The sequence below is a fragment of the Suillus plorans genome (genome assembly GCF_016647745.1).
Source record: "Suillus plorans strain S12 chromosome Unknown HD556scaffold_6, whole genome shotgun sequence".
NCBI classification, from domain to species: Eukaryota; Fungi; Basidiomycota; class Agaricomycetes; order Boletales; family Suillaceae; genus Suillus; species Suillus plorans.
The window spans coordinates 584,583-600,077 of record NW_024537390.1 but is presented as its reverse complement, the minus strand read 5'-3'; the positions used below and the strand labels follow the sequence as shown (position 1 = coordinate 600,077).

The 15,495-nt window shown below is 45.6% G+C and overlaps 4 protein-coding genes across 4 annotated transcripts; 1 reads left to right on the top strand and 3 right to left on the bottom strand.

Moving 5' to 3' along the window:
* Positions 1-1,205: 1,205 nt before the first annotated feature.
* Positions 1,206-2,392, top strand: HD556DRAFT_1429771 (uncharacterized protein; the record flags this gene model as incomplete). Its single annotated transcript, XM_041304846.1, has 7 exons — positions 1,206-1,246; positions 1,340-1,485; positions 1,529-1,718; positions 1,768-1,900; positions 1,951-2,079; positions 2,129-2,274; positions 2,326-2,392. The coding sequence occupies 7 exons, from the start codon at positions 1,206-1,208 to the stop codon at positions 2,390-2,392; spliced, it is 852 nt and encodes a 283-aa protein (XP_041165366.1).
* Positions 2,393-9,777: 7,385 nt separating this feature from the next.
* HD556DRAFT_1438208 (uncharacterized protein) lies at positions 9,778-10,479 on the bottom strand (the record flags this gene model as incomplete). The annotated part of the gene is made up of 2 exons (XM_041305816.1): positions 9,778-10,084; positions 10,226-10,479. 2 exons carry the CDS (start codon positions 10,477-10,479, stop codon positions 9,778-9,780), a joined length of 561 nt encoding a protein of 186 aa, XP_041165365.1.
* Positions 10,480-13,076: 2,597 nt separating this feature from the next.
* HD556DRAFT_1228363 (uncharacterized protein) lies at positions 13,077-14,026 on the bottom strand (the record flags this gene model as incomplete). The annotated part of the gene is made up of 2 exons (XM_041297216.1): positions 13,077-13,578; positions 13,638-14,026. The coding sequence occupies 2 exons, from the start codon at positions 14,024-14,026 to the stop codon at positions 13,077-13,079; spliced, it is 891 nt and encodes a 296-aa protein (XP_041165364.1).
* A 15-nt stretch (positions 14,027-14,041) lies between these two features.
* Positions 14,042-14,691, bottom strand: HD556DRAFT_1429770 (uncharacterized protein; the record flags this gene model as incomplete). The annotated part of the gene is made up of 4 exons (XM_041304845.1): positions 14,042-14,269; positions 14,348-14,513; positions 14,534-14,555; positions 14,592-14,691. The coding sequence occupies 4 exons, from the start codon at positions 14,689-14,691 to the stop codon at positions 14,042-14,044; spliced, it is 516 nt and encodes a 171-aa protein (XP_041165363.1).
* Positions 14,692-15,495: the final 804 nt, after the last annotated feature.

The window sequence follows — 15,495 nt, the reverse complement described above, 5'->3', positions numbered from 1 at the left end:
TGCACGCTCTTAACTATCGATTATTGCCAACGCTGAAATTTTCTCCTAAAGAACTTCTTTTAGGGTTAGTAGTCAACACGCCGAAGACGAGTATAGAAGAAAGCGCGTCGGCGACACGCACTTCAGACCCGTTAACGCAAATAACATACGTCGAACAACAACGGTTGGATGGATATGACGAAGTAGTACGACATGCAATCAAGAGGAAAGCAGCATTTGATAAAAAGCTGCTACAACGCGCGCCAGGTGAGGTTATATTTCGAATCAGACAACTAGTTCAAGTATATCGCAATGATTTAGATTATACGTTCAAAGCAGAACGAAAGCTCATACCAAAGTGGTCAATCCCAAGGCGTATACGAGAGAAGATCCTAAACTCGTACAAGCTTGAAGCACTGAACGGAATCCCGGTTCAAGGAGAGTTTAGTGCAAGACGACTCAGAGCGTTCACCCCGAGAACGGGAACAACGTTAGCAAGAGAACAAGAAGCGCATGAGCGCAGAATCAGAGAGAGAGGAGACAGCGACACGGAAGCAGATACAGAAGACAGAACGGAGAAAGAATCAGAGAAACAGAAAGGACACGAAGAAGAAAGAGAAGACCAAACAAGAGAAGAAACAGATGAAGAAGAGAACGAACAGACAAGAGACGAAGAAGATGAAGAAGAGAACGAATAGGATAACAGAAGTGCTAGTAGGAAGAACGCCGAGGACGGCGTTGGTTGTTTTTTAGGGGGGTGCATGGACCAGGGGTCCCAAGGCATAGACCAAGAGAAGAGACATAGACAAGAGGCAGTTGGTCCTTCGGCGATAGCCATAGCTTAGTCAGCGACACGCGCACATAGCCAAACTCTGTTCATAGTGTAGCACAACATCACACATCATAGAGTCCTCCCCTCACTGCCTTCGTCCTAGTCCAATGGTAAACGCTCCTGAGAAGGTGAGTCAGGTGTTCGATATTCAACAGCTATATTGATGGGCATTATGATGCTGATAGTTACCACAACAGTTGATTTATGTATCAACATGTGGATAGTGCTGTGGCTGACGTAATGCACTGCATAGTATTGCTGACGGGTTAGCGCTACAACAGTGTTACAATATCAATAGTGGTGGATGTTGGGGGTAATAGCGTGTTTGAACTGGAGATATATAAAGGTCTCATTTACTCCACGTATCTCAGCTGCTTGCTTATTTTAACTTGTCATGACTGATGACGAAAATCAAGCTGGCAATCCTTCATGCAAGTGTTGTGGTTCCGCACTCCATTCAGGTCCACGCAAAAAAGGGCAAGTTATATTTCACTTGGTTAACAGTACCTTCTGCATTGTCTTGCACAGGACTTCATCTAACCCCCTTGCTCTTCACGGCCGGCATTTTGATTTTGGTCAGACAGTGTTTGCCCTGTGCAATTATCCTGCTCTTCTGACTGCCGGTTTAACGGATGGCGATGAGGAGGATATTATTCATGTGGGAGAACTGGTAAGTTTTTATTCTGCAATATCATAGTACTCATTGTTTGCAGCTAGGGAAAGGAGCCTCTGGTGCGCGAGGCGATGATACAAAGACCCTAAAATCTGCTGTCCTCAAGTGGCTTGTGCCCAGAGGACAGCCACTCATACCACCCCTCTCCCAAAATATGAAGTTGGACCGTGAGTTCAACCATGAAGTAACCAGCAGATTGCTCTGCCCTGCGGGCCTTGACTGGTCAAACGCAGAGTAAGTCCTTGCTGCCATCATATTGACTAACCATCATAACCCTACCCAGAACCAAGCAGAGTCTGAAGAGTGGTGAAATTGCCGTCTGTGGTGATCAATGGCTCATATTCTTATATTCTGGATACAACTATGATCCTGATGATCCATGGAAGGGTTTACTCAAAAGTGAGATACTAATTTTCGTAAGTTTCGATTCATTGCCAATAAATTTCGTACTCTAAGCAATATACAGGGCTTTAAACACGTCTTTACATCTCCGAGCTCGGTGGATAGGGAGCCAAAGGCTACGCACTCCAGTAATGCTTACTTGCATGGTATGAAATCCATGACTAAAGGTTCTCTAGCTTACATTGCTACCCAGGTATGCAGATTCCATTATGCATGCCTTCCCCTGCTGATTTCTCCTTCAGATTCAGTTTTCCTTAAGTTCGTCGTCAGTGTTTTCATGTACCGACACAGTTACGGACTCAGAAAATTTTTATCATAGTATTCTTGACTTACTAGAGGATCCTGACGAGATTGAGGAAGTTACTGACTTGATGACGTGGTGGACGAGGTTCGTAATGCATCTCGTCAGCTCCAATCTCTACATTTACATCTTTCATAGTCACATGTTCCCTAATTCTTCTTCACAGCGCACTATAAGCAAAAACAGTGCGCTGTTCAAGATTTGAGCCAAACATGCTGCTTTGCTAGCCACTACTGGCACCAATTAGTCATTGTTTTTGTAACTGTACTGTATTCTAATACAATTGATGTTGGCTTTCTATATGAAGCTATATGTAACTTGCTTTGGCGAGATAACCAAATGTCAGAGGCTCGATTTAATACCATTGATAATGGTTTCTGGTATCAGAAGCTGCCCCTGTAATGGTAGATATTCTCTGCTGACTGAGGCCACCTTGTCATGGCTTGATAATGTAGTGTCAGAGCTCAATTTGCAGTGAGGAATGGCTTCCCCCACTGCAACCTGCCCCTATAATGGTGGATATTCTCTGCCGACTGAAGCCACCTTGTCATGGCTTGATAATGTAGTGCCAGTGCTCAACTCACAGTCAGTGCTTGCCCCATCAGAAACCACCCATATAACATTAGTTATATCTGATAGATTTTCAACAGCTTGCTGTAGCATGATAACTCAGTATCACATGCTGACACATTGTTAGTGATTGTAGATTATATCATTAGAAGCTTACTATACAAGGCTAGACATATTAGGTGCACCTTACTACAAGATGATAACCTGTTATTGTGCACTAGCACACTGTCAGTGATATGATAATTTAATGTCATACTGCAGCACATTGAAATTGATGGTGGCTTCCACAGTTAGAATCTACCTATTTAAAGTTAGACATCCTCAGTAGAGAATGAGCAACTTGATAGGGCAATGATAACTCAATACTATGTCCTGACATTTTTTCATTAATGGTAGCTTCCAACATTGAAAGCTGCCTATCTAAAGCTAGATACACTCAGTAGTCAGGCAGCATCTTGAATAGGCATAATAATTCAATATAATTCAGTATCACCCCATGGCATAGTGTTAGTGATTATATACCCTACCATTGGAAGCTACCACTATAATCGCAGGCATGGTTGATAGTACATTGACATCTTGATATGACATGATAATCCAATACCATCCTGTACCATCCCATACCACACTGTCATTGATGACAACATCTGTAATCAGAAGCTACCTATCTAAAACCAGACATATCTAGTTGAAGACTAGCATCTTGATAAGGTATTATAAGCCAATATCATTTCCAGGCACACTGTTAGTGATTAGACATCCTCCCATTGGAAGCTAGCTATACAATGATAGATACATCTGCCAATAACATACCACTGTGCTAGTAAATTACAATTACATACCATAGACCTGTCAATATTTTAGCTTTGGGAGATCCCACAAATATAGTCTGCCTATCTATTCCTTTATCATGTGATCTACAATTATGATACATGTTATTGATATTATACATTAAATAAAGCTAGCTAAATCTTTGTCAAACACAAGTCAGATACCTGATGCTGACCCTGCAGATTTGACAACACCAACGGCATCAACTTCGGCAAAAACAGCATCATATCGGTATTCACATGGCTTAAAGGACAAGGACACTGATAAGCGCAGTCAACGAGCTAACAGGACACCCGGTTTCAGACAAATGGATGTGCGACTATGATGCCAAGCACTTTCAAAGCAACGATGACCAAGTTGTAGCAGACCATTTTGCACCATTGCGCTGCATTTGTGCAACCACAATTGGAGGGCAAATAGTCACCTGTGTCTTAGATCAAGGTGCTGAAGTCATCGTAATGCTAGTGGCTGTATGTAAATCGCTCAGTGTTGGTCTGCGGTCAGATCATTGCTTAAACATGGAATCAGTAAATACCAACAAGGATGTGACGCTCAGCATCATCGAGAACGTACCGCTCGATTTTGGAGGGGGACCGCTGTACTTCCAAGTACAAGTCATACCACTCGCGAGCTTCAAGATTCTTCTCGGCTGCTTGTTCTTTAAGCTGACTACTTGCTGCACGTTTGATCTCCCTGACAGGGAGCAAGATATTGTCATATCCCGCATTCTGGACCTACATCCAACAATGTTCCCATGCCTCATCCGGACCTCCTGTCCATGTCTCCAGTCCTCTATCTGTCTGGATCCCTGCACCTCCGCACATCCACCTCTCAGGATCTCTGGATCCAACATATACTTCATATCCAAACCCAAACTTTAAATCAGTGCCCATCTCCTTATGGTGATCACCTGTCTCCGGTCTTCGGTTATCTCTGTTTCCGTTTTGCTTATTGATCCTTGTACGAGTTTTATCTCCGAGTTCATTTCCTATGATCCATTTCACTTACTAATATATTTCCACATGCTCATATATAGCCTTGCCCCTCTGCTTACTGATCTGCACAGACTTACCTCCAGTATATAAACTCCTGTAGATACTCCTGTATTTCCTTAGTCTGAATATCATATAAGTCCTCACACTAGCCTTCACACTAAGTCCTCATAACTAGGTCCTTCCTTGTTAAACATCCACCTTAGGCCTAGGGAGAAATTCCCTAGGCTGGAGCTCTGCTCCTCCACTCCTCTGCTCCTCCAATCCTGAACTCCTCTGAGTTTCCGGAAGTTCCTCCGGAACTTTCCCGCAGTCCTCCGGACCTATTCTGCTTCGGACTTTGTCCTTGCAGCCTTTCCTCTGTTTGCTTCTACTTAGGACTTGTCCTAAGTAGCCATTACACATATCCATATCAGGACAAAACTTCATTGTAATTTCTGGAAGTTCCTTCAGAAGTTTCCCACACTCATCCGGAAGTTTCTTGCACTCGTCCGGAAAGTCCTTTCGAACTTTCCCACACTTTGGATGTCCTTGGACTTTCTCCGGAGGTCATTCTGAAATTAAGGGCACATACTCGGGTAAGGGGCGCAGCGCACAAGCTGAAGCCAAGCCCCTTGGAATCAGTCCTACCCTTTGTGCATGGTCTTAACAGATATTTTGGTTACTGACCCCAACATGCGCAAAGAGCTGCGCATTCTGACGCTACCTTGGGTGAAGCGCTGCACCAGCAGACTTCCATGTTTGGATCACCCACCAAAAGCGAAAGAAGAAAAGGGTTTTTAATTTTTGATGATCTGCATTATCCGCGGGGAGACAGTACCTTACATACCCCCCATTACTGGTATTTTCCTTCGTCTTGTCTCATTCATTCTCGCATGCTTCCTGAAGCGCCGCAAAGTGTGCACACTTCAAGCACTCAATTATTGCTCTTAAGGAGCATCCCCGCATCATTTTCCAATCCCGCGCAAAGTTAAGGGTAGGTAAATAGGTAGTATGAGATGAACTCAGATGGTCCTCTGTGCACAAGCTAATGTCGGCCCAAGGGGATTGCTACTGAGAAGGTTCCTCTAAGTATATAAATGGAGGGAAAACACTGAACTGGGCGCTTAGTCAAGCCTGATAAGGCGCGCCACGATGAGCAAAGCGCGAATGAGCAAAAGTGCTGATAAGCGCTATTGAGCAATGAAGTGCAATGGTGTGCATGTGGGTGGAGCGGAGCGACTCTAACGAGCCAGAGGACAAATAAGCAGAGGTTCTAGAAGGACGCGACAACTAGTGCTCAAGTATTCTTAGATATTCTGATAGCAATTGGCGGCTATGGCGGAGAATTTAGACTTGAAGTCCAATGATGTGCGGGAAGAAAGATAATCATTCTACAGTCAAGTGCGAGTATATATACTAAGTAGCGTTAAGTGCTGTCAGGTGCTAAAGTGAACCGAGAAGCGGAGCGAATACGTGATAACATGTAATATAAGGGTCCATGACAAAACATATGGAATATGAGTGTAAGTGCCGGAGATATGTCAGAATAAATGGAAATATGATGGGAATATGCACCGATGAACCGAATGGACATGGAATGGATGGACGGAGGACGAGCGACAGAACCGAGGATGCACGTGCCGATGCGCGACCGAAGTGCTCGTGCACGTGAGCAGCCGATGAGGCGCCAAGTGCGCTGGGATGAGATATGAGTCGCGCTATAATTGGAAGTGGTTGGGACGTTGGGGATTTAGACCTCCATGAGGCCACAGAGATATTAGTCTCTACACCGCATCTTGCAGCGTCTAGAAAACGTAGGCGCAACAGTATCCGCAACGAAATTTGTGCTAGCCGCACCATCTGCGACCATTGTCGGTCACAAGTGTACCTTTGAAGGGCACATACCTGACAAATCAAAGGTACAAAAGATTTGAGATTGGCCTGAACCAAAGAACCAGTCGCATGTGCGCGGGTTCCTAGGTACATGCGGTGTCTTGCATATTTTCATTCATAATTTCTCTTGCATCGTGCACCCGCTGATCAATCTGACCAAGAAAGATGTTCCATTCGAGTTTGGCGAAGAGCAGCGTCAAGCAATGCAAATGCTCAAGGACTCCGTTTTAGATTTGCCCAGGCTTCAGCGGATAGACTATGAAAGCGGCTGTAAGGTCATCCTAGCAGTTGACACTTTGTGCGTTGCGATCGGGTATATCCTGCTACAAGTTGGCAAAGATGGCAAGCACTACCCCAATTGGTGTAGAGACTGATATCTCTGTGGGCTTGTAGGGATCTAAAATTCCCAATGTTCCAATCATGTTCCAATTATAGTGCGACTCATATCTCACCTCAGCGCACTTGAGCACTTCAGTTGCGCATCAGCGCACGCTTCCTCGGTTCCATCACTTGTCCTCCGTCCATCCATTCCATGTCTGTTCGGTTTGTCAGTGCGTATTCCCATCGTATTTCCATTTATTCTGACATATCTCCGGCACTTACAAGTATATTCTGTATGTTTTGTCATGGACCCTTATATTACATGTTATCATGTATCCGCTTCGCTTCTCAGTTCGCTTTAGTGCTTAATGCTACTTAGTATATATACTCGTGCTTGACTGTATAATAATCTATCTTTCTGCCTGCATATCGTGGGACTCTAAGTCTAAGTTCTCTGTCATATCTACTGACCGACACTAAGTATCTAAGTACAATACGAGTGCCCGCTGTTGTACATTGCTAGAAACTCTGTCAGTTTGTTTTCTGACTCATTAAGAGTCACTTCGCTCCACCACCCACACACATGCATCGCATCTGCTCAGCACACATTATTGCTCATCATTGCTCACTGTCGCTCGTCGTCACTCATTAGCGCTTCACGTCACTCTCACTCGCTCATCATCGTGCGCCTTACCAGGCTTGACTAAGCGCCTGGTTCAGTGTTTCCCTCCATATATATACTTAGAGGAACCTTCTCAGTAGCAATCCCCTTAGGCTGACATATAGCTCGCACACAGAGGACTACTTGAGTGCATCTCATTTTCCTACTCTACACATTCCTCATCTACAACGTGGTGTGCTTCTTCGTCCTTGAAGATAACCTTTGGTGCCATGAAGTGAACAGCAAACACCAGCTCATGGTAAAGCCACATAAGCGCTACCAGATTCTGAAACAAGCACATGACAATTCAGGGCACAAGGGTATATACGCTGTTCGCTCGCAGCTGCTATTGCGCTTCTGGTGGCCTCACATAGACGATGACATCAAATGGTATACGTGCACATGTCATGAATACCCGATCAGGCAGACACTGAAGCTTCATGTGCTGCTGATGGTACCGATGCCTGGAGGTTTGTTTTGCAGGGTACACATCGATATGATGAAGATGCCCAAAGCAGGCAGATTCGAATATCTAGTGCAAGCGCGCTGTGCGCTCATGTCATATCCCGAATGGCGCATGTTGCATAAAGAAAATACAAAGTCGCTTATGGCATTCATATACGAAGAGCTCCTATGCTGATGGGGTCCTATCACGGAGATCATTACTGACAATGCACCCACTTATAGACTTGCCGCCGACATGCTCATGGAAAGATATGATATCCATCTGATCCGCATATCGCCCTATAATTTGCAAGCAAATGGTGTAGTAGAGTGCCAACACTGTGATGTCCGGGAGGCCATCATTAAAACTTGCAATGGAGATGATACTCATTGGTATCAAGTCATTCACTCTGTATTTTGGGCTGAGCGCATCACCATGCACAAAGCGACGGGTTTATCACCTTATTTTATGGTGCATGGCATAGAGCCAATCTTCCCTTTTGATCTAACAGAAGCGACGTTCTTAGCGCTGATGCCAGTGCACGCGGCATTCACCACTGCAGAACGTATCCCATGGCGCGCACGCCAGTTGCAGAAGCACATAGAGGATCTCACCGCTATCAGAGACAAGGTAATGAAAGTGTGTTATGTGTCTATTTGCGACTTCTAGAAGTGCTTTCACGCAACAATCCGCAATTACAACCATGCGCCCAGCACTTTGGTGCTGGTGCGCAACTCGAAGGTTGAATATGAATTAAGCAAGAAGACGAAGCCGCAATACTTGGGACTGATGATTGTAGTGCGCTGCACAAAAGGAGGCTCATATCTGCTGGTCAAGTTGGACGGTGCTATCTCTAAATTGCGCTATGCGGCATTCCACATCATTCCTTATTTCCCGTGCAGTGACGAGCGCATCATGGTGACAAGCATCACTGGTAAAGACGACAAAACTCTTGATCATTTAGCTGATGAAGATGTCGAAGAACCCAATGAAGATGAACCCGAGCGTGCTGTAGGAATACAACACAGAGTGGGGCTATACAAAGATGGCTCCAAACTGATATCTTTATGTTGTGGTCTTGCACTGCCTAGTCTGCTATACTTTGTGGGACAAGTGCGTCCAACCCAGGGGTCTGCAGTCTGGGAATAGTTTTGGGGGTCAGTGAGTGATGTGGGGTCAATAGTCTGAGCGCGGGAAACAATGTCCGAAGGTATAATTACAATGTCCGATGCAAAAGTGGTGGGTCCAATGTTTTCGGGGATTCGGGTTATTGGGTTTGGGTTTGGGGTATCGGAAACTAATAGTAACGTGATAGTGAGCATTGTAAAAGTGAGTGGTATGCGCAATAATAACAATGACGGATACAGGCAGTGAAGGAATGATAATATTCGCAATGTCAACTAAGAACTACAAAATATTGGGTTTGACCCCTAAGTGTCGGAGAACGGCTCTCCTCTACTTGGATGATGATGATGCTATGGGGAGTCCAATATTTATGTAGATACGTAGAAGTCCGGAACCCTATAGGCAAAAGTAGTAGTGCAATATTTTCGGGTCTGATGTCCTATGTAATAAGACATGAGGTGCTGCAGACATGTAATAATGTGGTCTACAATGTTAGCAATGTGAAAACAAGTAACTACACACCTAGTGGGGCTAGCACAATGAGACAGGACATAGGTAGGATGAGTGCGCACGAAGTCCGATAGTCCGATAGTCCAATGTCCAATGTCTGATGCGTGAAGTCCGATGTCCGAAGTCCGATGTCCGATGTCCGATGTTTTCGGGTTTGGTGTGTATTGAGTCAGATATGATAGGGGATGATTCGGGTAATGATTAGCATTAATACGTGCATCAAAAATTAGACCTCTATGAGGCCACAGAGATGTCAGTCTCTACAATGCATCAGCATAAACCGAATCCAAAAAGAAAAAGTAGAAACTCACTGGTCGACCCATGTCTACTACCACAGGCGAAGTCGAGTCCTCTGTTGCCTTCTCAGTCGACTCTATGGCACCAACGACTTCCTTTCCCTTTCCTTTCTCTGTTGCCTTTGGCTCCTCAGCAATCTTCTCCTTCTTGGCGCACGCAGGATGCGCAGTAACGGCAGATTCTGCCACTTTCTCCTTCCACGCTTGAACAGCCTTTGTCAGCGCTTTGGCGGCAACCTTACCCTCTGCAAGTTCAACCGCATCAGAGTCGCTGATTGATACGTGCAGCTGCACGGCGCACACTCATTCAAAAACAGCGGTCATATCAGCCTAGAAAGGGTAATCAGTACACAAGTAAGTGAAAAGAAAAGGATAAAAACTCACCATCGCAGCATTTCAGTCGCGCAGCCACGACTCTTGCTCCTCCAAGAGCTGTGGTTTCAGGGGAGGGCACATCTTCACGTAGATGCGCATTGTGTTAAGAACCGCAGCCCAGGACTGTTCGATCTGATCCACGTTGGACTCCTGTGGCTCCTTTGGAGACACATCGTCCAGAGTGGCATCATTCAAAGATGTGTTGCCCTCATGTTGAGGGTGTTCCTCAGGTTCAGGAGAGGGAGTGGGGGAAGCAGTAAGCATGGCAGGGTCAAAAATGGTTGAGGACATGATGGTATAGATGATAATCACGAAAATGTGATGGAGTATTGAATTGAAGAAGAGAAGCGCAACACGTGGCCAGCTTTTATGCCGGAAATGAACCACATTATGTCAGCACAATGGTGCCGCTCACCACAGCTCACACAACTGCAGTGGACCTGCTCCACATCCAATTTGGTGTGTTTCACCCATGATCACGTGACTTTCCTCATCGAAAATTTGCTAAGTCCATCCACCCCTATGTGCGCTGACTGGGGACAGTCAGAAGCTAAGTTCCTATGAGATGTAGAGACTGATATCTCTGTGTCCTCATAGAGGTCTAAATTCCCAATGTCCCAATTACTTCCAAATATAGCGCAACTCATATCTCATCTCAGCGCACTTGGCGCTTCATCAGCCACTTGTGCGCACGAGCGCTTCGGTCGCGCATCTTTGGTTCCATCACTCATTCTCCGTCCATCCATTCCATGTCCGTTCAGTTTGTCGGTGCGTATTCCTATCATAATTCCATTTATTCTGACATATCTCCAGTGCTTATGCTCATATTCCATATGTTTTGTCATGGACCCTTATATTACATGTTATCACGTACTCACTTCATCTCCCGGTTCGCTTTAGCACTTGACAGCGCTTATCCATTACCTACATAGAATATATATACTCCCGCCTTGCTGTATAATGATCATCTTTCTTCCCGCACATCATTGGACTCTAAGTCTAAAATCTCTGTTGTATCTGCGGACTGATACTAAGTAACTAAAGTACACATGAGCGCCCATCATCATACATTACTAGAATCTCTGTCCGTTTGTTTTCCGACTCATTAAGAGTCGCTTCACTCCACCACCCACACATGTCGTCGCTCATCATCGTGTGCCTTACCAGGCTTGACTAAGCGCCTGGTTCAGTGTTTCCCTCCTTTATATACTTAGAGGAACATTCGCAGTAGCAATCTCCTTGGGCCGACATTAGCTCACGCACAGAGGACTACTTGAGTATATCTCATACCACCCAATTTCCTACCCTATACATTTCTCATCTACAATGGATCATAGGAAATGAACTTGGAGATGAAACTCATACAAAGATCAATAAGCAAAACGGAAACAGAGATAACCAAAGACCAGAGACAGGTGATTACCATAAGGGGATGGGTGCTTATTTAAGGTTTCAGTTCGGATATGAAGTATAGGTTAGATCTGGAGGTCCTGAGAGGTGGATAGCAGATCAGGCATCCAGATATCAGATCTGGGAATTGGACAGAACATGCTTAGGGCAATGGGACAAAGGATGAATGATGCAGGCTAGCTGCGGAGGTATGGAGGTTTGATGTACAGAGATACAGGGTCCAGATGTAGATATGTGGAGGTGGATGTGCGGAGGTGCAGGGATCTGGATGGGTGGATATGCAGAGGTGCAGGGATCTGGACAGATAGAGGACTGGAGACATGGACAGGAGGTCCAGAGGTCCGGATGAGGCATGGGAACATTGCCAGATGTAGGTCTGGAATGCGGGATATGACACTAGCTCACAAGCCTCATTTGCGAATGGTGCATTTGGCTGTACCTGTACCTACTTCCTCCGTCACACATATATTGTATATCACTAGTGATGTGCATGGCCCAGCTTGGCTCAAAAGCCAGGGCTACAGCTCAGCTTGATAGGGCTCAGGCTCCTTCAGATTGCAGGCCAGGCCCTCCCCAATGGCTCAGGCTTGGTCAGGCTTGGCTTAGGGCTCAGGCCTCGGCTTCATATCACAATAGTGCTACAACCAGTGTTCTGCCGGTCGCCGAAGGTTCACAAAAGTCGGTGAACGTTCACTGGTGAACGTCTCTATGTCTACGGGTGAACGTGAATAGCTATGGTACCAGGAGTCCAAGGGAAAACATTATATAATCTGATCTGATTGGCTAAGGCCTGCCTAAACGATTCAAGTTTTTACTCGTCCAAAATCTCATCTGCCTGTGGAAATTCTGGGTCGTCAATACCCTCGGCATCCAAATCTAACAGCTCGTATAACTCAATCTCAGCATCTAAGCCTCGAATGGCTGTTTGGTAGAAAGATCCCAGCCAGTCTTGAGCACGAGAGAAATCAAAGAGATCTTTGATAGGAATTCATTGGAAATCTGAAGGATTAGCGACTGCCTCTATAATCTCGGAGGTCGTAAATGACTCCTCATCCTCAACAGCTTGAATCAATTGTGCAGCAATTTGCCGTAGCCCTCTGTGCCCGTGAACTTCGCTACTTGTCTGCTGGGGATCAACAAAGGTAGAGTCTGCATCATCCTCTACAGTTACACAAGATGATTCTGCTGATTGGTTGACCTCACTGGTTGTATTCTGGCAGTAGCGCCGTTTGAGGCACTTCCTGACAGATCCCGTGTAAACATGTTCTTCGTGGAGGTACATCTTTAGCTCTGCAAGTAGCATGAGATTCTGGGTGGAAAGCTGATTTCGCCATTTCATGAGGATTGCACCGAAGATACTGAAAAGATGCTCACATGAAGCAGAATTTGGACAGATGGAGAGAATTCACTGAGCAATTTTCTGGAGTGGCTTGATTTCAGAGTTGCTATGCGAAAATCCATCCCAAATATCAAGAGGATCAACCGGTATGCCCTGTTGGCAGAAATAGGTTAGATACAGAAGAATACAGCTCTAGTAGACAGATTACCTGGTCATTTGCGCAGGATACTAAGATCCGTGTATATATGTCGAGTGGCTGGAACTCAGGCAAACTTTTCAAATAGTTATCAAGATCTGTAAAAAGCTCGAGTGGTGGTGTGCCGCCATAAAAACGTGTCCAAAGGCGACTGAAGAGGGACATTAGCCCAGCACATGTTGTCAGAGGAATGTTGCTGAATGGTTTGTCTTTGTACAGTGGGTCAACGATAACAGCAGCAATGAAGACTTCTTGATCAACTTGAGCCCAGCGACGCTCGGCACTCTCGAGGACCGCATTTCGAGCCACAAGGTCAGATTCATCACCAATTCTTGAGTAACAGTAGTAAAGAAACCCAAATGAGATCGGAATATGCTCAGGTTTCGAGTGGGCAGCTTGGTGAATATTCGTCATCAAGGCAATTGGCTCCAAAAGGTTTTTCCATCTAAATGGTAGTGCAGCATCAGTTAAAATTACATTATGTTGCAATGAAAATATCCCCACTGAGCCATTGCATGCCAGAATGTTGGATTTCTTATTGTCGCGATGGCAGCTGAGGTCTTTGCTCGCGAACGAGCATCACCTGTAGACCGTATGTCTGCTTCATGCTTCGTTATCAATAGCTCTAGAGTTGGTCGAACATCCAAAAGTCGCCGGTACACTAAATAATGCGACAACCATCGAGTGAGAACAGCACGAATGATGGATAATGTCTTTCCCAGGGTTGAGATTTGCAATTCATGAAGAAGCGCGAGAATGTGGGTCTTGCTACGAAGCCATGTAATCAAATCTTGTGCGAGGTCACCATATTGCCCATAGTCATCCTTGACTTTGAAGAGATCCCCCACGATGAGGTTAAACTGTAAAAAATAAAATGTGAAGCTAACTCGCATACTACTATTCTCGCATCAACAACCTACCTGATGAGCTAGACAGTCAGGTGTTACCAAGTGCGGAAACTTTGCACGAAGGAGTCGCCGAGCCTTACGAGACTCTCCAGATGCATCAGTAGTGCATGCAATAATAATCACTCCCCACTCGCTCTCGACTTGGTCTATCGATTTGATAATCTGCTTGAGGAGTTCTTCAGCATTGCGTGAATCACCTGATGCATCATGGACACGGATAGCATGCAACTAGTAAGGCAAAGAAGTTTCAGTTAGCTCAGTTGTGAGAAGGAAAAGATTGTCCGCAATGCTTACCTTTCATTTTACAGTCATCGTAAAACCAAGCAAATGATGGCTATTCTCGCCAGTCCAGCCATCACATTGCAATGTTCCGACTGCACCACGAGATTCTTCTTTCGCAGTGGCTTTGATACCACGAAGGACTTGAGGCATGACACATTTTGTAAGAACCTTAGCCGACCATACGATGGTGCTTTGGCTCAAGGAATAAACCTATCACAAAGCTTCAACCACTCTGGATTTTCAACCCATCATAGTGGCAATCCTGCACTCGCAGTTACCCGTGCTAACCCTGCTTCCCAATCTGCCTGGTCAGCATCAGTCCAAGTTTGGTTGGTTGGCCAGTGAAGTCCAATGAGTGGCGATAACATAGATCCAGCAGTGACGGGCTGCAAAACAGAGCGATATGCACCTGAATTGCTCAGGCGCTGGCGCTTCGAGGGAAGGGAAAGGAGCCTGAGATCAGACATTGCAGGACTGGGTGCACGAGAATCAAGTGCCGGGCTTGGTAAAGATAATAAACCCAAAGAGGCAGTGGTAGATGGCGCTGAAAGACCTGGAATAAAGAGACCAAGAGCTGGTGATGCAGAAGATGGAGGACAAGTTGAATCTACAGCTGAGGACGGCCCAGTAATCTGAGAGGAATCACTGTACAACTGAGGTGCAGATAGCGTGGCGTATACCACTATAGGCTGCATCACTTGATTGAGGCGAAAGCCCTCTGCTACAAGGTCACCTCGTGCACGTGACCAAACACTCTCCGCATGTAGCTCACAGTCCCGTATATGTGTCAGAAGTGTTTTCGGACAGCTGATGTGCCAAATCTGTTGCGGATCTTGCTGCCCAGTAGCCCATACTACAATAGAAAGTGTCAGAAACAAATAGATGGTACAATTCAAGCTTACCTGCTCTCTTAATTGCATGCTCATCTCGTACATGATCCCGCGATCCAAACTGTACCTCACGCTCATCACGAGCCTGTTCTGCTGCAACATAATGCTCGAGTTGTCTGGTGCAGATTACTTTAGCCTTCTGCTGCACCATCGCTGCAGGTTCGGAGCTCTCGTAGCCAGGGTGCTCTGTGAATTCTTCCCACCACCAGCCTTGATTAGTACTCCGAGTCTTCTTCCTGCCACCAGTAGCCATGAGACCGTTGAGACGACGGTTGTGAATTA